Source organism: Fonsecaea erecta, assembly GCF_001651985.1.
Source record: "Fonsecaea erecta strain CBS 125763 chromosome Unknown Scaff4, whole genome shotgun sequence".
NCBI classification, from domain to species: Eukaryota; Fungi; Ascomycota; class Eurotiomycetes; order Chaetothyriales; family Herpotrichiellaceae; genus Fonsecaea; species Fonsecaea erecta.
The window spans coordinates 1,190,884-1,215,688 of NW_017387247.1; the positions used below are offsets into that span (position 1 = coordinate 1,190,884).

Genomic DNA, 24,805 nt, shown 5'->3' on the forward strand with positions numbered 1-24,805 from the left:
GATTCCACCATCGGCACCATCTGTCCAGTGAATTCCACCTTCCCAAACACCCTGTGACCGGCGAGTCGACCTTACCCGTGCCGTTCATTTTCCATCGCGTGCTCCCGCCGTGCAGAATTGCGTACGGGTCTCGTGCTGGGTAGAGGCGAGCGGCGAGTCGACCTGAGAATCTGCCTCATGGAGTCCGAGGGGGTGGCAGGGGGAACGGTGGGTGATGCCTGGGAAAGGCTGGTCGAATTGCAGGTCGGCCGTCCGGTCCGCCTTCTTGGTTCGCTGCCACTTTGCAGTATACGATGACTGAGTGTGTTTGGGGTCCTGAATACCGTGGTCAGCAATCTCGTCCCACCCGTGGCCGGTTCGAGGGACTGACCAAGTTTGCCAGCGCTTCCGCGGCGCGCTCTGCCTGCACGTTCTGCTGCATGGCCGCCACATGGAGTCGGAGGAGTCGATGTAACTCATCCTCGCGGAACGTCGCGCGCTCCTTGGTCTTCCCTAGGGCCCCGCCCTGCACGGTCCGTGTCACGGGAAGCCTGCCCGTGCCATCGACGATCATGCCGTCCATGCTGTCCACGTGGATGCCACAGCCTTGAAGAGCACGAAGCTTGAGGTCCAACTGCCACTCGGTCAGATCCAGGGAGAAGATGCGGCGGCTGGCACTTACCTGTGCTCGCGAGCTCATCGTGCGTTCGCTGGTCCGGAAGAAACGACCTGCCGCCGTGACGGAAGAATCGAGGCGGGAGAGTTCCACATCCCTTTATACCGACCGCCTCACAGTGACGGGTGTTGGCAATCCAGGGACAGATTCGCGGTGAAACCAGCCGAGACCAGTTCAGGATCACGGTGCGGCGGTGACAAGGACGTTGTCTTTCGCCGCTGCCCCGCCCGAGACATTCCTCAGGACACAAAACACACACGTCACCGACCCGCTCGGACTCTTTTGTCACTCACGCCTTGGTGGCCAGCCCTATGGCACAGCTATGCGAGCCATCTTTGTCCCCCGTCCTAGACATCGCCGTGACCACACTCCCTGTCTCGACGCGAGGTCCTTCCTTTGTGGACGTGGCCTTGTTGACCCGTGCGTTGACACCCTCATACTGAGTCCGACCAGCCGGGATCCCAAGACAGCAACCTCGCGAGGTGGCAGGGATACCGCCAGATGGCTTCAACACCTCTCCAAACAAGGGCGAAGCGGATCAATACCGACGCCGACGACGAACCGGAATTTGGGAAGGGGTACGGCGGTGTCCATAGGACGGATGAAAGCCCGCCATGGGCAGGACGGGCTGTGCGGCTCGTGCGAGAGTCATGGCTCATACCAGCTTCGACCTGGTGGGCCACATTTTTGGCTGGTGTGCCGGGGTACGCAGGAGGGAAAGGCAATGGGCGTCGTGGTTGGCCAGGAGGAAACAGGCTGCGAGGCTGATGCCCCAGGAGCAGAGATATTCCACAGCCTCTTGTATTCTTTCATGTGTATGTTTACCACGCGGTCAGGCGTGCGAGTCCACAAAGAACCAACACCCCCGGGCATCATGCCATCACTTCGTCAGTAAACTTGGTCATCGAGACCTTCTCCATCTGTCTGGTTCAGAAATCCTTTCCATCTTCGTCCACACCACCACCACGTCCGTCTTTCCTTCCTCCGACATCTGCACATTGAGATCGCGCCCCTCCGCGACCTAGTATACCAGGACTGGCGGATGGGGCGATCGATCAAGCCACGGGAATGATGGGCAAGTTGCATTAGTTGTGGCATGGCGAATTTGGGGACTACGGCCACGCACCAGAGCCGCGTTGAGCACCATGCAAAATGTTTCGATTCAATTCCCCCAACATGTCGCCTCGAAGACAAGTCATGCTGCCCTTGTTCTCGACGGCGCCACACCCTCCATCGCGTCCCTGTGTCCTACGAAGCCCACCATATCATTACCACTGGCCTAACCTTGTCCCTCCGCCGCGAGCGCAGAACTGCCGCCTTTTTCTACCACCTGCCTTAGCTTCTCGGAATCGTAGCCTTACGCCGGCGCCGGCTAGCCCTGTCGCTTCTGAAATCCGCTCATGACGGCCTGGTCACGGGTCCTGGAGTCTGATGTCAGTCACTGGGGCGGGCAACAGATGGTCCAGCACTCACATGCCTCTCTTCGGTCGTCTGCCCGACTTCCTCAATTGCTTGACCGCCCAGACCATGTTCATAGCCAGGACTGTGACGACGATCGGGCCAAGCAACGCGAGGGTGTTGAATCCGACGTTGTCGTCCAGCCACAGCACCAGGGACTGTGCAAGGATGACATAGTACTCCACCGCCTTGGTCCCGGCCAGCTTTCCCCAGGTCCAGGCCACGGCCAGGGCGACCTCCTGTTCAACCACGACGTGAGCATGCATGCACTGTCGCCCCGGCAGCCGCTTTGCGGCCTAATGGAGAGACTGGGGGATCACTTACGGTCGACGTTCTCAGGAAGAGGTAGCAGTTGGTCCAGGGGGCGGCGGACACTTCTGTGACGGACTCCATCGTGTTTGGCTGCGCGCGGATCTGCCTGGGACAGCGATGACGGGTCGGGTCGGGGTGATTGGCACGAGAGGAAATTCGCCGGCGAGCACGGTGATGAAGGAAAGGATGTTCGTCGATGGAGAAAACAGGTCGACGAGGCCACACGGCCTTCTTGAAGAGTCGTCCCGCCTGGGCCAAATCTACTAGGCTGTGGGCAGGATCTGGGCTGTCTTGCTTTGTTGGGGCGGTCAAGGGAGCCGGCAGGAAGGTGGCGCCAGCTGGCCCGGGGCGGTCGACTACTTTTCTTTGTTTACCCTGCGCCCACCACGCGGTGCTGGGCAGAGGGAAATTGCAGAGTCTGCACACCGCCTCACCCCTCCCAGATCTCTGTTCCTCTTCGTGGCAAGGGATTCCGACCTTTGCAAACCGCCGGACCCGATCCAGGTTGATCGTGCCTGTTGAGCACCGACATGGCGAGCGACCTTCAGATCCAGGGCGAGCAGGATTGGCCCGACCTACTGAACAGATTTCTCAGCCACAACCTCGCAAGTCCCTTCTCCCGCTCTCCCAGCTCGGCCACTAACCCGCACAGGCTGTCGAGCAGGTCCTCGCGCAGGACACGGTCCCCTTCTCGCAGCTCGCCAGGAAGAACATGAAACGACTGAATCGGCACCTCAACCCGTCCGGGCGGAAAGAGGGGGTCGACGGGACGGCTTCTAGGGTCGAGCCGACCGAAGAGGAGCTCCCAGTCGCCGCCGCCGCCCACGGCAACAACACGTGGTTCCGCTTTCTCAGCATGACCGAGGTGGATCTGTCGACCGCGGAGGATTTCCTGGAGTACGTGAAAGAGCACCCGTCCGCGACGGCGACGGACGCCGAGGTGCTGCTGAGTCCGCGGGTGGTCGACAACGCCGCCGCCTCGCAGCTGCTCGACGATTTGAGGAACGAGGACATGGTCCGGGGATTTCAGAGACGCATCGACTACACCTTGCAGGTCAACGAAGAGACGGACGTCTGGCGGCTTCGGCAGCGCTTTACCTGGCTCATGTGGTACGACATTGTCAAGGCCGTGCGGCCGGACGTGTCGGGGCGCCGGCTAGGGCGCAAGGTTAAGGAAGACGTCCGGGCCTTCGTCGCCACCGTGGAGTCGGACGAGGACCAGGTCGAGGTCATCGTGGCGAACATCTCGAGCTGGTGTCGCTACGGCATGCGGCTACAGGCCATGTGCGATATCTTCGGCGAAGGATGTATCTTGATCCTCTTGCCGCAACTCACCTATTCCTTGTGAGTCTCTCCCCTCGGAGCACGGCGAGTGCCCCGCGTGGACGATGGTTAACAGTTCACAGCATCACCGGCAAACGGATGCACGTCGGCGGTCGGGGGTTTCAGGCCGCCATGGAGCATCTCGACAGTATCGGGCTCAAGCAGGTGCTGGATGACCACCCCCACATCCAGGAACTGGCCGCGGCCATGCGAGAGGTTCTCTGCAGCTCGGTGGCACGACAAGTGCCGGCCCACCTCCGCGCCCGAGGCTGGACCAGCAGCGGTGGCGACGCCACGGACCAGGAGAGTGGGCACGACGACGAGGACGAGGACGAGGACGAGGTGCCCCTCATCTAGCTGACCGGGCAAGGTGCTTACAACGAGCTGGGGAAGCAGGTGGCGCTGTGATTGTATTTGATTGTTTCCCCCAAACTGCTTCGTGCTGGCGGACGTGCCGCTGGGCTCCTCGGTTCTCCTGCTCTCGATAATCCACCACTGATCGCCGTGCACCAGCGCTGGCCCGTCCTGTAAAAGCGCTTCTGCCCACGGTCAAGTGTGGCCCCGTGCCATCCCCGGGTAGCGACATCCAACCCGCACAAACCCGCCTCAATGTCAGAGGAGCGACCGGGAACACCGCCATTCTCACCATCACGACCATCGTGGCATCGACGATGGCCGACGTCGAGCAGAAACCGCCGACCCTGCCGCTGATCCCACAGGCTCTCGGCGACATACACGCTCTGGATCACGAGTCGCTGCTCCGTCACTGTGCACTGCGGAAGCTCAACACGTCGGGCGACAAGAGACTCCTGAACCGCCGACTGCAGGCGTGGTACCTGGTCGACGACGAAGCGGACCTGGCTCTACGGGGGGGACGGGAACGCCGCCGCCACCGGCGGTCGGGGGGGCGGCCGAGCGTGCGTTGCACCATCCAGACTCGGAACTCGCGAAAGGTGTGGCATAACTGACCGAGACGGGCGCGGCAGGTCCTCTCCTCCCCGGCGCCGTCGACGGGTGGGGCACACGGCCACGACACGAATCTACGCCGCTGTCTCCTCGACGTGCTGGTCCGCGGCCTCACGGTGTATGTGTTTGTAGGAGTGGCGAAACAGGCGCTGGCGGGCTATGGGGACGAGAAGCTGCGGGCGCTCGAGCCAGAAGAGTATCGGGAGTGGCGGCACAAGACCCAGTCGCGGATCATGTGGGCGCAGGGCGTCTTCATCTTTGCCCCGCTCCTGCATCGGCTGTGTACGCTGCTCGAGACCGGGTTCGCGAGGGAGGGGACGGCGGCGACGTGTGCGTGAGAGCCGAGGGGATGGGCACCGACGTGCGGACGCGTCGTCAGGTCCCTACATACGGATGGTTACCGGGTACACGGGGGAAAAGACATGGGCATGACAGAGGTCGTCGAATTCCACGACCCTCTTGCTTTCAGTCACGGATCCAACCGCTGCATCGACAACACCGCACGCACGTCCAACCAGCTGCGTTTTCCCGAGACCTGGGGCGTCGATGGCTGTCAGCATGTTCCACGGCGAGAGGTCATCAACATCGTCCACGAGGTTCCGGGGCAGGCGGAAAAGGAGCCCGGCTGGTGGCGCGAAACGACCTTTTCGACCCTGCGAATCCCGTAATTAAGATACGGTGAGAATCTGATTGCGGTCCCGAAAAGCAGCAACAGGGCCAGTTGTATCTGTTCAGCGAGCGATCTATTGACCGGTTGGTCCACAGTTCACATGGAAAAAAAAAAAAGAATTTGATGATGACCGTGGCCCATCCAGGCCCAACCCGAAATGTGGTGCGGATGTGGTCATACATGTAACCTGCAGTGATGAGATCTCTGCCCGACGTAGTTCCGCACTCCCTCTACGTGATACGGGAAGGGCGGTAGCGTCTCGCCCGTACTTGGTCTTGACACCAAAAAGAAATGCATCCAAGGGCCACAGCCCCCAATCAGACATTTCTTTATTCCGAAGTATTTGCTGGAGTGACCCCACCTGTTGTCCAGTTGTCCCGGGACGAGTTCCCAAGGGTCTTCGAGACACACGGGGATTTGAACCCCGGACCTTTCACACCCACATGTGTAGCCCTTGCGGACAATAATGCGAAGCGAAAATCATACCCCTAGACCATATGCCCGCCTTCAGCAGGAGTTTCCCGCGCATTGGAAGACGATTCATTCACCGCCAATTTCCTACACAAAATTTGTCTCCATGGTATATGATATATCAAATATGTTGTGACCCATAAGTCATTCCGCGGTGATAGCGTAATCGGCGAGCTTCCGACCCGCTCTGTCCGAGATATGACCCTCTGTGGCCGATCTACACTGCAGCACCAAGCTTACACGACACACCCGCCTCCGCATCGCCCAAAAACAGGCTCACTAACCACGGAAACACGGCAAATGGCATCTTTTGTTTTTCAGTGAGAAGCATTCAATAAAGCCGGTTCTTCCCTCAGATGGCGAACATTCGATGCCCTCCTTCCGTTCGATTTATATCTCGCAAATCTGTGCGTGAAGCTGCGGCCGCAGTGCTGCCTCCTCCATCTCAGCCATGGACACCAGCAGCCGTCACCGGTGACGCCAGATCTTTCCCCGCAAATCTCATGGGACCACCGTTCGGAAACTTGATGCTCGTTCACTCTTCTGCGCCCTGGTTGGTGGGCTCGATTGGAAAGACGGAAAAAGAACAACCCAGCTAAATTAGAATCAAAAAAAGTCGACATGTCACATGCAGCTCCATTTTCACGTCCCTCCTCGATCGCTATACCACCTCTACCACCACCCCAACGCTATGGCTACATGATGCCGCGGGCTCGCCCTGTCAATCAGCGTTATCACGGCGATTATGACTTCAACCAGGGTACTGAGACGAGGTCGCCTTACCATCAAGATGGCTGGCGGACGCCGATCGTGGAAGACCCAGAGCACCGCGCCAATCGGTCGAGATACTTCAATCCTGCGTCGACAAGCCAGACCTTGACTGACCTGCAGAGGGATTCGCAGACGGCAATACCAGAACAAGAGGACCAGCAGGCGGACAAACCCGAAGATGTTCCAGATGACCACCCCAAAGTCCTGTCCTGGTCGCAGCGAATGAAACATGTCACCTGGGCTTGGTTCACGCTCACCATGGCCACGGGGGGCATCGCCAATGTTTTAAACAATGGTACTGTCACCTGTTTTGTACAGCTTTCCAATGCTGGGCTTGACAAAGTGGTCTCTGATTGCTGACCGCTGCGCAACAGTGCCGTACCGCTTTCGTGGACTCTATACTATCGGTGTTGTCATCTTCCTGTTCAATATCGTCCTGTACATCCTCATCTGGGCCATGATCATAACCCGATTCACGTTGTACCCGTGGACTTTTCGGGCGAGCTTTACCCATCCCACCGAGTCACTCTTCGTGCCGGCCTTCGCCGTCTCGTTTGGCACCATCCTCATCAACATTGTCCAATACGGATCGGGCTATGTCGGATTTTGGCTCAACCGCACTGTTCTGATCCTCTACTGGTTCGACTGCGGCCTGGCCATCACGTTGAGCATTGGCATCTACCTCGTGCTGTGGTCGACGCAGACCTTCACCATCGCCCGGATGACTCCGATATGGATTTTCCCAGCATATCCTCTGCTGATCATCGGTCCGCACGCTGCAAATATCGCCACCAAGGCACTCAGTTCGAACGAGGCGATCCGCATTCTGGTCGGCGGCTTCACGATTCAAGGGATTGGCTTCCTTGTCTCGCTCGCCATCTACTCGGCCTTCGTGTACCGCCTGATGACGCAGAAACTGCCCGCCGAACCGCTGCGACCGGGAATGTTCGTCTCCGTCGGCCCCTCGGCCTTTACGGTCAGTGGTACTATCGGCATGGCCGACGACCTGCACCGGGTCATCGCCGCCTCGCCGACGTCCACCTTCATGGGCGTGCCCGGCGTGCTGGCCGCCCAGATCCTGAAACTGGTCGGCACGTGGATGTGTCTGTGGCTGTGGGGTCTGGCGTGGTGGTTCTTCTTCGTCAGCCTGCTCTCTAACATAGCGTGTCTTCACGAAAAGCACCGCATGCCCTTCGCCATGACGTGGTTCAGCTTCATCTTCCCGCAGACGGCGCTCACGACGGCCACCTTTGCGGTCGCCGAGGCCTTCGACGTCGGCGCCATCCGCATCATTGGCTGCATCATGACCGTTCTGCTGATCATCGTGTGGTTCGTCGTCGTCGGCTTCATGATCCGCGCCATCGTGAACAAGCAGATCCTGTGGCCCGAGCGCGGCGAGGATAAATCCGAAGGTGGGTTCAAGGCCCGCATGGACGAGTCAGCCGACAGCGCCACGGCGCTGTTGAACAAAGAGATGCCACCTGCGGCGAACGAAACTCGTAGCCGCCGTGACCACAGACGTCCTTGGCCTGGGGACGCGGCGTCGAGGAATGTATGAAGGAATGTATGATATCGAACAAGCGCAGGCGTCCAGGAGCGGTCAATTGCTTTCTCTTTCTCTTTTCTAGTTTCTGCATACAGACAGCCTGGCGCTCCAGATAGATTTATCGCCGATATAATAAGCGTCAAAAATACCGCTGATAGATGGACGCGGAGACACCAGCTTCATGCTTCCTTCTCTATGAGCTATGCACTGTTTTCTGTCATGAAGGACAGGAACTTCGTTTAGGCGAGCACCCTATTGATTATGTTCTATCTTCCTAGAGGGCTGTCTGTCTATCATGGCACATCTGGGATATCCTATCATTTTTAAATGACTATAGCACTACCCTGCTCGCCCAGCTCAATGTCAGCGAGTGGGATCCAGGGACAGGCAGTAAGGTCAAACAATGCATTACCTGCTGAGCTGAGAGGAGAAAAATGGTCTCCGTGGCCAGATCGCAACCGTCGTCAGCGCATGAAGCCGTCCACAACCTCGCCCGATGCATAGCCCACAGGTCGGTTGGGTAAGTCCCATGAGCTTAGCTCTCTGGTGGCACTCACTCTCTGTTACACAGCGTCGACAGGTCACTCACGACGTGCTCAAAGCAATGCTATCAGGGGCAGGGGGACATTTCATTCCTCCCGGACATCTGGACCTCAATTAGCGTTTGAGGCTCGGCGACCTCTCTACCGCGGCATATTTTGTGATGAAGATTGGACACAGGGTTGACCAACCCGACCGACCATCACCAGCCCTAGCATAGACTTTCAACGGGAACTCTTACGGCGAAATCGACAGGCAGGGTGCTCTGCAATTTCCATTGGTCTGGCCCGGTGCGAGCGGTTTTTAAGAGATGAGACAGATCTTCGTCAGGCAGGAGTAGAGTCTCACAGAATTGGGTTCACCGGGATCGATGAACATTTGGACCGGGGCTAACTAGTTTGACAAGGCTCTACTACGTCCAAAGAGAGTAGACGAAAACTGAAGAAGCGGTCCGAGGACCCATTGGTGGGATGGATCGATTAAACCAATCGAAATCCCACGTCCTGGCATCCTCTGTATACGGAGATCAGATGACAAGAGGTCCTGACTTGTGTTGGAAATGGGGACGAGGCGAAGTCCAATATCTGGAGCCTGAACCAGCACCTTTGAGAAATGACGCAGTTGGAGTAGTCTCACCAGGTGTCTGCTTGGCTGGGTGGCTCAGCAAAAGGAAAGATAGAGCAAACGAAAGAGAGAGAAGGAGGCAGGGTAGTATTGGCGGCCAACACGGCATCTGGGAGTGTCTCTGATTTCATACGCAAGCCGTTGTGAAATGGTTAAGCATCCAAACCCTTCTTGAGAAGAAACATCTGTGCCACAAATGATAGTCCGAGGAAAGCCCCCGACTAAGGCCGGTAGCGAGTGCGTCCGGTCTCCGATTCGTCCTGGTCGAAGAACGCACAGGCGACTCATCATTGGTCTCCAACGAGCACGTCATCGCTATATTAGGATTGTGGCATCAAGGACGACAGGAAGAAGCACCTTACCCCTCCCTCACCATACCTTAGCCTTATCCTTCATATATTTTGTGGGATTCCGCATGTCCGAGACCTTGAGTGTAGTTGTTTGTTTGGCGGAAAACGCGCTGGCAGTGAATCCGATCCCAAGGCACTGTTTGAATAGAGACTACCATAGGAGCCACAGTCAACATGTCTGCGATCCAGAAGAACGTTGAGTCCGCCTCGGAATCCTATTCTTCCTCGTTCACGCAGGGGCATCTCGCACTTCCCCCGGCCAAGAAGTATCTTGTGTTGACTTGCATGGATGCTCGAATCGACCCGGCGCGAGCCTTCGGTATCGATCTTGGAGATGCTCATGTGATTCGGAATGTGAGACATCCCGCTTCATCGAGATGATATGAAATGCAAAATCGATAGGTGCAAGATAGACGTGGTAGATGTGAAAACGAAAACTAATGCGCCTGACAGGCAGGAGCGTCCGCGTACGATGCCTTGCGCAGTATCGTCATATCTGAGCAGCTCCTAGGCACTCAAGAGATTGTCCTCGTCAAGCACACGGGATGCGGTATGCTGACTTTCACGAATGAGGTTGCCTATGGGTTGGTCGAAAAGAACCTGGGGTAGGGAGACCGCTAGGCTGGATAATGAACCCTCACTTACAGGATGCAGGTCTGACGCCGTGGCTGAGCTCAAAGCCCGCCAGCTGGACTTTCTCGCCTTTCCAGATCTGGAAGAGGCAGTCAAGAAGGACGTGCAGTACCTCAAAGATAGCAAACTGGTGCCAGACAACGTCACTATTAGTGGTTGGATATATCAGGTAGAGACTGGCAAGACTGTTAGGGTTGTCTGATGTCGGGCGTGAGAGACAAGTAAGGCCACAAAGTTATGGAAATGAGGATGGGTTCAAGGATGAGTTGAATAGTTTGCGAGGTGAGAGTACACCCGAGTCCAGAAATTTCCAGGGACATGTTGTTTACGAAGCGTCATGCTTCTTCTGCTTCTTCTTGACTTATGAGGAATAATATGCGGATGTGGATTCGCGAGGACGGCCGTCAAATTCTTGAGATTAAAAGGAACTCATCGCCATCAAAACAACGACTCAGGCGCCTTTCACTCCATCGTGGCTCACTGGAGGGCTATTTAGATTTCCAGGACAAGCCTCTTAGCCGCTGGTCTGTAGCCTGGCTGGAAGATATCTCATCAAAGACTTCCTGGACGAATCGACCCTGCCACGCGACTGCTATGTCATCTGAGGGCCCAGTGCAGGGATTGTCCATTTCGTCTGCAGCTAACAGTGACGCCAATATCGCGCGGATTCGGCGGATAACTCAATTGTTTCTGATAGCGCTTTACTGCCATGGCGGTCCATTCTGATCATCTTCGGCATCCCTTCGACATTCTTCGGTCCATGCTCTAACACTTCCCTGCTGGTCGGGATAATAGTAATAGGGGGAAAGTTATGCTCCTGTTGCTGGGCTGCTCATCATGATCGTATATCAAGGCATTTCAGACCCAGCTCACATTTGAAGTACTCCGTCTGTCCGCTGCTCACGTTCTGCTTGTCTGAGAATAGTTGCGCTGTGGACGGCAAAGAGGGAAAGAAACTTTGCATGGCTGGCCTAGTGAGATACCATGCTTCTCCGTGCTCACGAGATGTATCTACTATGGTTCTGAAACATCTGCGGAGTTGTTGTTGGCGTAGCGCTCGATAGGGTGACATGCCTTGCTGCAGATAACATTGGCTATGGTATTGGATGACCCGCTATTTGAGTTCATTGAATACGGGTGGCGGTCGCGGTCGCACGGGTGACAAGTGCATTACGACTCGAGTGTAGGGTCTGGTCGACACACAGGTCGTGACGCCTCATGTAGATTTTCGTGAAGACCCACCAGGATCGACCTGTCGAATCCATTCAAGTGCTCGTTGGACGTATCGGTCTTCTTTGGTCTCGACTGCTGCTGTTGTTGCATTCAGCCAGGAGATCGGTCGAAGCACAGACTCCACCACCTCAATAGTGAGGGCCCGAGCTTCGCCTGCCTTCTTGAGACATAATTCCAGATCCCCAAGATACATGCCCTCGGCGGATTCGTCAATCAACTCGGACACGTGGCGGACTCGTTTGAGGAGCGTATCCATTTGAGACGTTTGACTAGCCGTGTTGGCTCTATCCTTGGGGATTTTCTCTAGCCTTTGCTTGATGACGACGTGAATGCTTTGTGGGATGCGGTTCAAGACCTTGAGTGCTTGTTCCTTGACCCCGGCAGATATGGCAGCTCGATCATTGTTGTGTTTATTGTCATGAGGGTCGTCAGAGTCATCGTGATCGCTGTGGATGATTCCAAACGGGTCATCCTCATCGATATCGTCCTCAGGATCCCAGTCTTCCAGCTCTTTCACCGCGTCTTTCATGAGATCCAACCACTGGTTCGACTTCCGGACGACATAGCCGGTGACACCCTCAGAAGCCAAGGGAATCAGTTTATCGCAGTCGTCCCACACCCTGCCAGTAGCCTCTGTGAATCCCGTCTTTTCCCTTTCCCCAAGTTCTGCTGTAGGATTTTTAGTTTGGCTTCGTGCCTCTAGGAGTCGCAGGAGAGCTTGCATATCACGCAGCGCAGTTGCAGCCAGGTTGCGGCATTCAGCAGAGAAGGACGGTATAGTCGTTTCTGGAGTTGTGAGCAACGCGGCCGTTACTAACGAGGTAAGGATTGATTCGTTTAACGGGAGCAGACATGTGGTCACAGCGGTCGGGGTGAAGGGAGTCGTGATCGCTAACAGCGACAACTTGGTCACTTGTGCCCTGAGGCTAGTTGCGGCAGCATGCAAAAGGACCAGGGGAGAGGGTGCCTTTGAGTCATGTTGAGGCGTCTCGAATGGGGAATTGAGAGCCAGCGATGCGGCGAATCGCTGGCACAGAATGATGGACGTCTGCAGAGCAGCTGACAACGACACGGCTCGAGCAGAAGACATTTTCCTTGTCTTCCGCAGGATCGCAGGACTCGGGCATCAATAGAGCGACTTGTTCTCCAGAGATTATTGTGCGTATGACTGTCACATAAATTTCACGGTGCAGGATGCGGAGAAACAATTTTGGGGATTCTGTTATCGTCTTCTGAATCACGTGACCACGGAGCCAATCTCAGCTGGTTTAAGGAGGCTCCTTTCCTGACGGCCTTGTGCTCCTCTTGCGTCAGGCAGTACTCTATACTAATGTGGCGGAAAGCATCAGATGTAGCGTATGGTCCGGAGGATAGTCGCCTAAGGTGCTAAATGCGCGCTGCAGAGTGCTGGCTGACATTCTCCTGCTAAGGGCTATGTCGGATCAAAGGATAAAAGGATATGTCACCTGGAACCCGCTTTCATGCACGAACTTTGACCTTGGTTGGATTTTTGACGTCATTTGGACTTTTACCCTTTCTCCCTCCGGCTGCGATAATCAAAATACTGTATAGAAGATATGGAGACAATATCATGGAAGGGTATGCTAAGCATGAGGTAACCCGTCATTCCAGCCTTTGATATGAGATCGAGTCCGTCAACTGGTATCTCATCTATAGGTATTGGATATGTCAAGACCGCATTGCTTACCGCTAGGTTCAGTCTCTCTGCAGCATACGACAGGGCACTGCCGTTACCTTCTGATAACACGCCATAGTCGGAGAATGTCGAATTGCATCTCATATAGTACAGTAGCCACCCTGGAGGGGACTCGATTACGATGTCAAGCTGACTATGGAGAAGCAGTCCGTCCGAATCCGTCTACATCGAGCACTTGACAAGAGTGGGTGTTGTTACGCCAGGCATAAAACTACAAAGACATTCCGGAAGCAGAGTATTTGGCACAAGCCAGAGAAGCCGTGCCAGCTTTGGTAAACCCAGCAGTGAGAGCTAGGCTGAAGCGCTTGCTGGAGAGTAGTGTCCCATGAAGAAAAAAAGTAATGTTTCAATGTTACAAGAACACGATAGCTCTATAGGATATTGGTGGCGCAATTTGGTAAGGGTGCCCACTCTTTAAACTCCACTCGGAGGTATACAAGCAGCCAGACTAACCCAATACAGGCTAAGTTATTCAGGCTAGTAAGCCAGAACAGCACTAGCTTTGTATTCAATTCATTTCGGCGAAGCACATTTGATTCACCCTACCTGCTGGCTCATTTTGTGTCGGCCCCTAACACTTTCTTCGTTGCATCTACATCCTCCGAACATCAAGGACTGCTTTGGACAGATATTCTTCAATACTCTGCTTTGCCTGGCTTTTCCTCCAGCCATTCAGGAAAGCGGGGAACACCTTCAACGCCGGTTCGAGGTAGCTGTCATGCGCCAAACAAACCATGACATCCTCTCTTTGGCTCAGTTCATGCACTTTGGTAATCGTAGATTTTGCCTCCCCCAAGTCCTTATGCATCGACGAGGCACCTCCCGGGCCATATCCCTCTGCGACCTGCGCCTCACCGGTAAAGATTTTTCGATGGTGGCAACAATCCCCGCCCATTAGAACGTACTCGTCTTCGCCCGTCCGCGCCACCCCGATCAGGTGGCCGGGCATGTGACCGGGCGCATCGAGGAGCAAGAAGCTGCCGTCGTTGAAGAAGTCGAAGGCCCGTTCGAAAGGGCCAAACGGGATCCATGGATCCTTGGACCGCGAGAGCTCCCGTAGTTCAGGGTGCTGGATTATAGATCCGAGATAAGGCGAGTTCGGATCCGTAGGGTAGCCCGGCGATGAGGCTTCAGTGGACCCGGGGCCAACCACAACTTGGCAGTGAGGAAACTCGTATGGATCTCCGATATGGTCGAAATGGAGATGGCTTCCAGGTGTTGAGTTAGTTGCCGGTGCGGTAGTGTTGCCTGATCCTCAAGGAGATATAGCCTTACCTTAGCACCACAAAATCTATGCTCCCCGCGTCGACGCCTCCCTGTGCAAGTAACTCAGCGGCACTGAATGGTACTTGTGGCGTGACCACAGGGAACTCGCCACGTATGACTTTCGGATAGGCGTCGAGGTCCTAAGTGCACAATATGTCAAAATTTTTATTGTATTTTTGTAGTGACGTCGAATACCTTTCTAATCCCGAGGTCAAACATCAAAGAGCGACCAGATTGTTCGTGATAGACATAGAAACTATAGTCGGGGTACAGTGTCTTGGTCTCCAGAGACGCACCAGCCAATATCCATTTGTCGGGCAGATAGAGACTACCTGTAGGAACGAGAGCGACGCGAACTGTCGAGTGAGGGCCCAGCGCCATGTTTCTCTTTTTTCGATTTCTTGTTCTCTTGCTGAGACTCAGGTAAAATGCTTGTGATGGCTCGAGGGATTAAAGGAGCCGCATAAATTGGTACTAACGTGTAAGAATGGAGCCCTTGATATGTTTTGACCCCGCAGTGTCTCTAAAGGCGGATTATGACTACAAAGGTTTCTGGCAACTCCGGGGCATGGATCCGAGGATCAGTCAAAGTTTCCGCCGGCTTTGCATATACCGGCTGAATTGGGAAGCCGGGGAACTTATTTGCATTCAGCGCGGTCGCTCAGTTGCAGGAGTTGCAATAACCCATCGTATTCCATACCCTCTAACGCTCAAGAGGGGCTTTGAAATAGTACACAACAAGAATGTTGTGTAGAAAATTATATCCTAGCAAGACAGCTCGGGTGGTCTCATGACTTGCAGGATAATTGTAGATAGATGTCCGTATGGAGGAACGATTCATTCACTTTCGCCACTCATTTAGCTGTACATACGCAGGCAGTGCACTGATTCCAGTATCTCCTACTCTCTCTGTTGCGTTTTACCTGGAACTTCCATCAAAAGCTCGGCCATCAGCACCACGCTTCGCCACTCAATAAGTGTAGCGATACTCAGGATGTTTGTCTCCCAAGGCAGCCTGTTCCTCCATGGGAAGAGCCAATAGGTGGTCCCGTGCTCCAGAAGCCTTCTGTTTGTTCTCATACCATGCATAGATCAGGAATCCCGTTGCAGCGAGCTGACAAAGGATCGTCGAGCTCAGAGAGACGGCGTAGCCAGTTGGGTACTTTGGCGCTTCTGACGAAAGGTAAACGTTACTGCCCAAGATACTGCCGCAGTTGCCCACGGCAAGCAAAATCGCCGTTGCAACGCCTCTCCTCCTCTTACCCATGATGTTGTTGTTGAGCCAGGTGAGCGACAGGGTGATGGCACTCCAGACCCCAGTGATGATGAGGAACAGAGCAAAGTACTTAACACCCACTGAAATATGGTCCTGGCAAAGCAGTAAGATGTACCCGATGACCGCGACCGTAAGCGGCCCAACTGAAAAGGCCCAGCGATGGTTCATCCAGTCAGAACCGAAGCCCACGATTACGGATGCAACCCAAGCCGTCATCCAGACGGGGATACTCATGTACTGAGCCTTGAGCGATGTCCATCCTAGCTCTTTGAGAATCGTGGGCAAAAAGTAGGAAGATGAGCTGCCGGTGACGGCGGTACCGAAATACATGAATGCACTATTGCCCCGAAGTTAGTGAGAACCATTTTCTATTCTCTCGCGTCAGCTCACCTGAAGTAGACCTTGGGATCAAGGAGGCACTCTTTCAAGACTTGCATTGTCGATTTGTTTTCAACATAGTCCTTAGTGTCTCTTGCCAACTTTGCCAGAAGGACTGCCTTTTCTTTCTCGTTGAGATGTTTTGCTTGCTCAGGCCAATCAGGCAGGGCGAAGAAAGAGAAGATAGCGACGATGACAGTCAAAAGACCTTCAAGAATGAAGATCCATCTCCACGCTCCGTATCCACCGACATTCTCCATGTGGCCGATAGCATAAGCAAGCAACTGGATATGAGAAAATTGTTAGAAAGTGCATCACGAGTGTATCCACGAGATTTTTGTTTAGGTGGCACATACCCCTCCGAAAGCCGTAGAAAGCAGAGCTGCAGAGTAATAGATGTTCATCCTTGCATGGAGCTCGTATCTGGTGTAGTACATTGCGAGAAGGTAGATGGCGCCTGTCACATATCTCAAATCAGCCTCTCCGGTTTCCAATCTTGGTTCTCCTCCGTACCTGGAAAGTAGCCAGCTTCTAGCGCTCCGAGAATCACGCGGCAGACAACTAGTCCGGCATAGCTCTGAGTGACACCCTCCCCAATCGTAACAATTCCTGAAGCACTATGAGATTAGGCGTCCTGCCATGTATCTGAACTGGAAATGAATCCCATTCACTCACCCCAGAAGAACATCAACGTGCCGAGATACCTCGAGGGCCGAAACCTTCTCATGAGGATGTTGGCGGGCACGTCCAGGAGCAGATAAGGGATGAAAAACATGAACAGCGCGATGTTGTAGTCAGTTCCCTTCATGTTGAGGTCTTTTTCCATTCCTTGGATTCTGGCGTTGCCAATGTTCGTTCGGTCCAAGTATGCGACGTTGAGCATAAGGCAGAGGACCGGGAGCAGGACATAGTCGGTCTTCTTGCGGACATTGATTTCTTCCTCGACATCATAGTCCTGCAGGACCGAGATAGATTCTATCTGGGCGGCGTCCTCGACGCCGGGGACCTTGACATCGAGGCTTGACAGGCTGATGGGGTGATCAGGCATTTTCCCTTCTTCTTTCGCCCTCCGCGGATGTTGAAAGACTAAAAAAGCTCTACCTGGAAAGAGAGAATCTGCTGACACGGTCTGTAGTGATTTTGTCGGCCAGATTTTCAAATAGACGGGAGTCCTTGAACAGATGTATACCCCTGACCCCGGAATCAAACCCCAAGATATCAATCCAGCTGGGCCGGATGTGGCCAATCTGCGGGGTCTCCGCCGAGGATGGATCGGCTCTGGGGTTCCGGAGTGACATGGCGTAAGCAGCTATGGAAGCAGGATATATATTCGATCCCGCCGCGGAACCCAGCTTTCCTTGGGTATGCGAACTGACCCTGGACGACTTGAACTGAGGCTGGGTCTTTCAGGGCCCCGAGGAGGTCGACCGGGACGTACACGTCCATGTGTCCACTCTCTCGAACTGACTTTGCTTGTTGGTACCACTCCCCGCCGCATGAACGAGCTTTTTAGACCACAAACTCTTAATGGTATGTTGCACGGCTTTTGGCAAGACTTGCTACTCTAGTGGTTAGATATCCCCAAGCAAAACCACTATTATGGAAGTATCTCTTCCAGTGTCGCTTTCTAGCCAGCCGCGTTCTTCAAGAACCGCCACCGACAATAAGCGTTCACAACTTAATCTAAGGAAGAACCAATGTAAGCTGTTTTTGAAGAAGTTGATTGCACATGATCTATAGACTAAATGCCTAATATACCCTCTGAACGTACTAATTATTTAGGTTAAATACGTGATATGAGCTCTGCACGTATCCAACCCCGTGCTGCTAATCCTTCCTTTTGGACGACAAGATGACTTCAGGCCCTTCCTGGAATGCCAGGAAACTAGGAAAATCAGAATCAGACTCAGAACATCGCTAGTCCTTCGCAGAGGGGGTACATACTAATTCTTAACCGGCATAGGCTTCGTTGGGTTTGTAAGTCGGATGTCAAATCGTAAAAACAGGGAGGGTAGAAGCTGCGAAGCCCAAGAGTTAGTCTTCAGCAATAGGTGACAGCAGATAGTGCGCTTCCTTACCTTGGACATTTCTAGCCAGACGATATCTATAATAGATCATTCAAGTTAGCATCGTCTCCATACCGCATTAGTCCAAGGGTTTGACTTACTTCTACCCAGACATGTTCTCGATCCACCTCCGAAAGAAAAGAAATATCGTTCTGTACAGGGATCAGTAATCTCCCGCTGGTGTCAAAGGAAGAATCGCGACATACGCATTTCGGCTTTTTTGACCGGATCGAGCCACCTCTCTGGGAGAAATTTGTCGGCTTCATCCCCAAAAGCTCCCTGTTGGCGGTGAATGACCCAAGCATTAGACCCCACCACCGTCTGGACAAAGAATTAGAAGAATTCACCCGATCGATATCAACCCATACTTACGCCTGGTGGTAGAAAAGTCTCACCCACCACGAGACCACCGCTCGGAACAACACGTGGAAGATTGATTGCAAAAGGAGGATGAAGACGGAGAGCTTCATACATGACCGCTTGAAGGTACGGCCACGCTTCAGCCTCGTCAAAGCGAGCCAATTCGCTAATCAAACCAGCCTTGTGCCGTTCGTGGAGTTCGTCCAGGAATCGCTTGTGCGCGTGCGGCGACGTCAAGAGATAGTAGATCATGGCTCGCAGGGCGATGGCCGTCGTGTCCGAGCCTGCGAAAATATTGCTCGTGAGCACATCGACCAAACCGTCCTCGGAAAACGTATCGGGCTTCTTGCGTCGGATCTCCTGCAAGTAGGAGCAGATATCTCTGTGGTTGTGTTCTTGTTCCTTGTGCTCGGCGATCGTCCTCCTGGCCATACCGCCAAACTCTGTGCTACGCCTGGTGGCGCCGAGCCAGTTGCCAATTACTGGAGCAAGGAACTGGTGGATGTCATAGACCCAGGGAATAACTCCTACCCAGGCACCACTGGCAAGGACCGCTTTCGACAGGGCGAGGACGCCGCCAACATCTCCGTGTTCGATAAAGCCCCAGCTTTTGGAGAAGCTGATCTCAGTAATGCTGTCTGTATGAGAGCCAGTCAGTACTGTTACGCTTTTTCCGTTGCAGGTGGAGGTGCCGGAAATCATACCTATAGCAAAAGCCTGCATTAAGCGACCGAGGTCAATAGTCTGGCCCACCTTGTGATCTAGGTGGTTCAGGAAGAACTCGACGACATGGTCCACGTAGACCTCAAGGGTCTTGGTCGAAGCCATCGAGTACGTCTGACTGACTTGTCGCCGATTGAAAGCATGCGTCTTTTCATCTTGCTCGGCTGTAAGGTTCCACTTCAATTTCGCCTTGAAGGGCCTGTAGAATTCGGACTTGTTATAACTCTTGCCAGCTCCTATTCCGCTTCCGTCAGAGTCTCCTCGCTGATTTTTGGCAATTCAGGGTGTAGAAATACCGTAGATAATTTTAAATGCCTCTAAATCCGCAACCGACCTGGAATCTTTTTGAGTATTTCTTGGAGTCACTAGTCGTCGAGGAGCACTAACACTTCGTTCGGACCAATACGAACAAGTGGGCCGTATTTCTTGTGTAATTCAATGGTTTCCAGATGAACGTTTCTTCTCAGAACCACACGAAGCCACCACAGATTCGTGAAGCGGGCGAGGAAAGGCCCCGGAATGCTTGCCAAGGGGGATAGAAAGAGGTGATAGACAATGTAAGAGCAACAGGCAAGACTCAAGACAACAGCAATTAGCGCTGTTGGCTTAACCCAGATCCCAGGGTAAGTGCGAAGAGTTGACCACTCCAAGCCGGATGCTTGGATTCTGTCAATCAATGCCATTGCTGGTTAAGGGAGTGTGCTCCAAGGTTCTTTTGCTGTAGCTCAGAGAGTGGGAGGATTCGTCAGAGGGCGTTTGCCAACTCCAAGAATGAAGACGCCTCAAGCCTAGTAATAAAGGCCCCCTCTCTCGATGCGGTATTTGCCTATTGGCCTGCTGAGAGGCCTCTCGGTCAAACAAAGCTGTGAGAGGAGTTGTAAACTGACCGGAGCCTTGGCACCGCGGAAGCAAGTCGAGCAGCCGAAGCAGGCGTCGGATGAACAATCCAGATCCGTGGCTCTATTAAAAGCCTGTCGAATGGTGGATGTGACCTAGAATTCCATAGATCTCAGCCCTAGCTGTAATCTAGTTGTTTTTGTCATTTCCTACCGCCTCCGCCGAGCAGTATCAAGTCTCTCCCGTCACAGTTTGACGTTCCAATCCCTCAAAATGACCTTCGACCAAGCCGATTTCGCGCTGTACACGTTCTTCCGGTCCACGAGCACTGCTCGTGTCCGGACTGCGGCGAGATTGAAGAATATCCCTGTACGCTTCTGCTATGTCAATGTCAGAAAGGACGAGCAGTTTCGAGAGGAGTTCCTGCGGTTGAACCCCAATGCCACCGTCCCAGTGCTTACCGTGACCACCAAATCTGGGAGTCCGCCAAAGGAGTCCAGCTTCTCCATCAAGCAGTCGGTAGCTATTCTGGAGTTCTTCGAGGAAGCATTTCCCGGGAGAACGCCGCTGCTCCCGCCAATGAGCGACCTTGTCGGACGCGCCTATGTGCGGGACTTGGTCAACCTGGTCGCAGCCGACATCCAACCACCCACCAATCGCCGGATTCTCCTGCGTGTAAAGGAGGCAGGGATCACCGCAGAGGAATGGGCATTCAAGATCATGGGTGACGGCCTGAAGGCGTTTGACGAGATAGCAAAACCATTCGCGGGGAAATATAGCTACGGAGACACTCTGACGCTGGCAGACTTGGTCCTGGCTCCAGCAGTGGAGAATGCTGTCCGGTACGGCGTGGACCTGGAGAAGCTGCCGACTGTAAAGAGGATCTTTGACAGAATCAGTGTGTTGGAAGAATTCAAGGCTGCTGACTGGAGGCATCAAGAAGACACGCCGCCTGAAGAGATTAACCCCTGAAAATATGGAGGAGAAACCTGGTTTGGGAGAACTTCTCGTCCGCCGCCTCAAAGGCCATAAAATAGACTTGTTCCTGCCACGCGAGAGATTTCTCCCTCTGTTCGGTCATTAATATCTGGGTATTATGACACCTCAACCTTCCCCTATGTCCGCGCCTGCGTCTCATCTACTTTGGTACCGGAAAGAAGAGTAACGGGTTTACTGATGTTTGCCTCTCTAGCCGTAATCCCAGCTGTTCCGCGACATAAGTATTTCCACTACACAACAAAGCTTTCCAAAGTGTTTGGAGCAAATAGCTCCTCTGGCTTGAAACGCCGTTTCGCCAACCCTTGCTTGAAGGAATACTCTAGAAACTTGTCCAGAACTTGCTTGTTTCCTTCGAACCCATCCTGCCACCACCACTCCCGACCCATCAGCTTCTTGGTTCTTTCGACATGGTACTCCAGCCAGGGAAGAATATAACGCAATGCGCCACGCTCATGGATGGCTTCGTAGGCGACATCCAGCGATTTCGCAAACGCCTTCTGCAAAGTCTTGGCGATCCAGGGGTTTTTCTCGTGAACCTCGCGCTTCAACACAACGACGTGCATGATGGGGAAGATATTGGTTCGTTGGAAATACTCGGCTTCGACTTGTTCGAAGTCCTGGAAGAGATAGGTGACGTGCTCGCATCTGTCGAATGACGACGGCTTAGTCGCCGTGAAGAGAACATCCACCTCGCCGTCCTCCAGCATCTGCGAGAGGTTCTGGCCAGGCTGGATCGGCGTTATCGATGTATTAGCTGGTACGGAATGGGCGACCTTGTTCGTCCGCTGTTCTTGCGACGGTTCGATATTTCCGACATAGAATTGGACACTGCTGATAGGGACGCCAAACTCTTCTTCCAGCATCCCGCGCTGCCACACCGCAGCAGTCACTGAGGTATTGTGAGCTTCATCTTGTTTCAGACTCACTGAGTCGAGCTGCCATGGGCTAGGGGCATACATACTCTGGTACTCTGGAATACCGATTCTCTTCCCTCTGAGATCCTGAGGTGTCTTGATTCCCGATTTCGTGTTGATATAAATCGATTGGTGCCGGAAGTAGCGACTGGGAAATACGGGTATTGCGATGAAGGGCGGATGCTCCTGGTTCAACGTCAACACGTACGAAGACAAAGAAAGCTCTGAGACATCGAATTCTCGAAACTTCAATTGACGGAAGAACCTGTTTCTGGCTGTCAGCACTCTTGCGCCTTATCATTCCCTCTGCCATTTTGAATCTTTGGAGAATACACACGTCTCTTCTACTCGATAATTGAGGAAAGTGAGGTCAATTCCTTCTGGCCTGACTCGCCCGTCTTCGATCGCCTTCATACGGTCGTAGTCCGAGCAGGCAAATGTCAGTTTGATCACCATTTTCGCCAAAATTCGGTGGTTCTTGTCGCCGGAGGACGAGTACTACCAGCATTCCTTTCAATCGTTACGCCACGTTCTTGATTTCTTTTGTTCTTCTCAAAAACAATGCAACGCACACTCCTCGGCGCGGCTCATGAGATCCATGGCCGTCCCGGGAAGACTTTCTCCGACGGCTCAGGTACTGTGGTGTGATATAGAGGTGGTCCAGTCGAACGTCCCAAGGGCGTGACAGTGGCCGGGCCGGAACGCCATCCGGTCTTCCTCGGCCAGCACCACTCCTGGTCTCAATCAAGGGAATGCTCCTTGAGATAGATTATGTTCAAGCTGTCAAATTGCTCTTCCTTGAGATACAGATGATTTATGTGAAGCAGACTTGCTGCAGTCCAAGAGGGATACTTTTACAAAGACCTTCTCTAATTAAACTTGTTTATTTCGCCAGGAAATTCCAACCAGGTAGTGAGTGAGTATCGGTCTTTTGTCGAGTGACATGTCTGGGCCTAACAGGATCGTAGCTCTACAACTTAGACTCCAACGAATCAGCCATGGTCCAAGAGCTACATACTTACGACTACGTGGTAGTCGGGGGCGGCATTTCGGGCGTGGTGGTAGCCTCACGCCTCCACGAATCGTTGCCTTCAGCGTCGATTGCCTTGATTGAAGCAGGAAAAGACGAGTCCGAGTTCGAGCTGGCCAAGTACACCAAATACATTGCCGCGGTGCGAGGGTCGAGCATCGACTACAGCTATGACACAGTCCCTCAGTTGCATATGGATGGCACACGTAAAAAGGCATGGGCAGGACGTGCGCTTTCAGGAGGTGGAGCAATCAACGTTGGCGCTTGGATGCGTGGCCCAGCAGTCGACTATGAGCGATGGGCCAAGCTTGCTGATGATGACTCGTGGACCTTTGACAAGCTGCTCCCCTTCTTCCGCAAGTCTGAGACTTTTTTGAAGGACAACCCTGATCCGGTCCTCCACGGCACTCAAGGTCCCATGGACGTGCAGCTGATGAAAGACATCCGCCGGGGCAAGTGCTACCCTTTGGCTGAGCCACTCAAGCAAGCGTGGCTTGAAGTCGATCCCTCTTTGCCCTGGAACGAGGATATCAACAATGGGTATCCTCTCGGCATGGGCGACTGCGCTTCAACTCTGATCGGGGGTGAGAGACAGTTCCCTCATCAGAAATTTCCGCTCGATGGCGTGAAAATCTTCACCAAAAGTATCGTGGCCCGAGTCCTTCTCCGACGGGATCCGTCAAGTCCTCTCCCAGTTGCTGTTGGCGTTGAGCTCGTCGATGGTCAAAAGATTCACGCCAACAAGGAAGTCATTATTTGCGCCGGCGCCTTCAACTCACCTAAGATTCTATTACTGTCCGGCATCGGGCCAGCGTTAGAAATCCACCAGCATGGCATCCCAGTCGAGGTCGACCTCCCTGAGGTTGGAAAAGGGTTCCGTGACGACATTGTCATGCGCGTGGCTTGGAGACTGCGTCACCCAGAGCGTGGTCTATCGCTGGGTTCTCCAGCGCTCACGGACCCCGACTTGGTCAATAATCTGCCGCTCGACTTCTTCGTCTGGACGCAGTGTCCTATGGATGAGGTACGCAAGGCACTGGAGAAGGATGGAATCGTGGACCAAGAACATGAGCTCCTCCACCCGAAGGTAGTTCATCAGGAGAATTATATCATGTGGATGGCGGGCCGCTCGGACGCGTTGCTCGCAAAGCTCGGTCTTTCCAACGACGGGAAGTTCATGTGCACGAGCACGTATAACCTACACCCTACCTCCGTGGGCTCCATCACGCTCTCGTCCGCGGATCCCCTGGCGCCGCCGGTGATTGATCCCAACTACTATGCCACCGAGACAGACCGCGTGATCTGGCGCGATGCTCTCCGAAAGCAGATGCGGGTACTTCTAGACACACCAAGCGGTAAATCATTCGTTGTGGAAGAGGCTCCTCCCCCGGGCTACCCTCAACTCACTCTGGACTCGTCCGACAGAGAAATCGACAGACGAGTGGGCGCCTTTGGCGAGACAGGTTCACATCCATCGGGTTCCTGCGCCATGGGCAAAGTGGTGGACTCTCGCCTCCGCGTCAAAGGCGTGCGAGGGTTGAGGGTCGTCGATGCAAGCATTTTCCCGGGTCCGATTGCCACACATATCCAAGCTGGTGTTTACGTGGTGGCTGAAAAGGGCGCCGACATGATAGCGGCCGACGCGAAACCGAGGGCACTATCTGCGGAGAAATTGTGAATATTTGAT

The 24,805-nt window shown here is 53.9% G+C and overlaps 12 protein-coding genes across 12 annotated transcripts; 5 read left to right on the forward strand and 7 right to left on the reverse strand.

Moving 5' to 3' along the window:
* Positions 1 to 84: 84 nt before the first annotated feature.
* On the reverse strand, positions 85 to 679 carry AYL99_05188 (hypothetical protein; the record flags this gene model as incomplete). Its single annotated transcript, XM_018836700.1, has 3 exons — positions 85 to 315; positions 371 to 613; positions 662 to 679. The coding sequence occupies 3 exons, from the start codon at positions 677 to 679 to the stop codon at positions 85 to 87; spliced, it is 492 nt and encodes a 163-aa protein (XP_018693553.1).
* A 1,348-nt stretch (positions 680 to 2,027) lies between these two features.
* On the reverse strand, positions 2,028 to 2,506 carry AYL99_05189 (hypothetical protein; the record flags this gene model as incomplete). The annotated part of the gene is made up of 3 exons (XM_018836701.1): positions 2,028 to 2,076; positions 2,129 to 2,352; positions 2,438 to 2,506. 3 exons carry the CDS (start codon positions 2,504 to 2,506, stop codon positions 2,028 to 2,030), a joined length of 342 nt encoding a protein of 113 aa, XP_018693554.1.
* Positions 2,507 to 3,137: 631 nt separating this feature from the next.
* AYL99_05190 (hypothetical protein) lies at positions 3,138 to 5,382 on the forward strand (the record flags this gene model as incomplete). The annotated part of the gene is made up of 5 exons (XM_018836702.1): positions 3,138 to 3,769; positions 3,832 to 4,055; positions 4,262 to 4,665; positions 4,735 to 5,048; positions 5,094 to 5,382. The coding sequence occupies 5 exons, from the start codon at positions 3,138 to 3,140 to the stop codon at positions 5,380 to 5,382; spliced, it is 1,863 nt and encodes a 620-aa protein (XP_018693555.1).
* Positions 5,383 to 6,476: 1,094 nt separating this feature from the next.
* AYL99_05191 (hypothetical protein) lies at positions 6,477 to 8,184 on the forward strand (the record flags this gene model as incomplete). Its single annotated transcript, XM_018836703.1, has 2 exons — positions 6,477 to 6,921; positions 7,001 to 8,184. The coding sequence occupies 2 exons, from the start codon at positions 6,477 to 6,479 to the stop codon at positions 8,182 to 8,184; spliced, it is 1,629 nt and encodes a 542-aa protein (XP_018693556.1).
* Positions 8,185 to 9,860: 1,676 nt separating this feature from the next.
* Positions 9,861 to 10,521, forward strand: AYL99_05192 (hypothetical protein; the record flags this gene model as incomplete). The annotated part of the gene is made up of 3 exons (XM_018836704.1): positions 9,861 to 10,040; positions 10,140 to 10,291; positions 10,341 to 10,521. 3 exons carry the CDS (start codon positions 9,861 to 9,863, stop codon positions 10,519 to 10,521), a joined length of 513 nt encoding a protein of 170 aa, XP_018693557.1.
* A 1,014-nt stretch (positions 10,522 to 11,535) lies between these two features.
* AYL99_05193 (hypothetical protein) lies at positions 11,536 to 12,642 on the reverse strand (the record flags this gene model as incomplete). The annotated part of the gene is made up of 1 exon (XM_018836705.1): positions 11,536 to 12,642. One exon carries the CDS (start codon positions 12,640 to 12,642, stop codon positions 11,536 to 11,538), a length of 1,107 nt encoding a protein of 368 aa, XP_018693558.1.
* Positions 12,643 to 13,861: 1,219 nt separating this feature from the next.
* AYL99_05194 (hypothetical protein) lies at positions 13,862 to 14,916 on the reverse strand (the record flags this gene model as incomplete). The annotated part of the gene is made up of 3 exons (XM_018836706.1): positions 13,862 to 14,477; positions 14,545 to 14,675; positions 14,731 to 14,916. 3 exons carry the CDS (start codon positions 14,914 to 14,916, stop codon positions 13,862 to 13,864), a joined length of 933 nt encoding a protein of 310 aa, XP_018693559.1.
* A 589-nt stretch (positions 14,917 to 15,505) lies between these two features.
* AYL99_05195 (hypothetical protein) lies at positions 15,506 to 17,237 on the reverse strand (the record flags this gene model as incomplete). Its single annotated transcript, XM_018836707.1, has 5 exons — positions 15,506 to 16,148; positions 16,202 to 16,473; positions 16,546 to 16,646; positions 16,703 to 16,798; positions 16,865 to 17,237. The coding sequence occupies 5 exons, from the start codon at positions 17,235 to 17,237 to the stop codon at positions 15,506 to 15,508; spliced, it is 1,485 nt and encodes a 494-aa protein (XP_018693560.1).
* Positions 17,238 to 18,016: 779 nt separating this feature from the next.
* Positions 18,017 to 20,021, reverse strand: AYL99_05196 (hypothetical protein; the record flags this gene model as incomplete). The annotated part of the gene is made up of 9 exons (XM_018836708.1): positions 18,017 to 18,074; positions 18,134 to 18,207; positions 18,268 to 18,293; positions 18,357 to 18,407; positions 18,462 to 18,576; positions 18,628 to 19,253; positions 19,320 to 19,574; positions 19,635 to 19,672; positions 19,726 to 20,021. The coding sequence occupies 9 exons, from the start codon at positions 20,019 to 20,021 to the stop codon at positions 18,017 to 18,019; spliced, it is 1,539 nt and encodes a 512-aa protein (XP_018693561.1).
* Positions 20,022 to 20,448: 427 nt separating this feature from the next.
* AYL99_05197 (hypothetical protein) lies at positions 20,449 to 21,147 on the forward strand (the record flags this gene model as incomplete). The annotated part of the gene is made up of 1 exon (XM_018836709.1): positions 20,449 to 21,147. One exon carries the CDS (start codon positions 20,449 to 20,451, stop codon positions 21,145 to 21,147), a length of 699 nt encoding a protein of 232 aa, XP_018693562.1.
* Positions 21,148 to 21,404: 257 nt separating this feature from the next.
* On the reverse strand, positions 21,405 to 22,544 carry AYL99_05198 (hypothetical protein; the record flags this gene model as incomplete). The annotated part of the gene is made up of 2 exons (XM_018836710.1): positions 21,405 to 22,353; positions 22,426 to 22,544. 2 exons carry the CDS (start codon positions 22,542 to 22,544, stop codon positions 21,405 to 21,407), a joined length of 1,068 nt encoding a protein of 355 aa, XP_018693563.1.
* Positions 22,545 to 23,086: 542 nt separating this feature from the next.
* On the forward strand, positions 23,087 to 24,796 carry AYL99_05199 (hypothetical protein; the record flags this gene model as incomplete). The annotated part of the gene is made up of 1 exon (XM_018836711.1): positions 23,087 to 24,796. The coding sequence occupies one exon, from the start codon at positions 23,087 to 23,089 to the stop codon at positions 24,794 to 24,796; it is 1,710 nt and encodes a 569-aa protein (XP_018693564.1).
* Between the last annotated feature and the right edge of the window lie 9 nt (positions 24,797 to 24,805).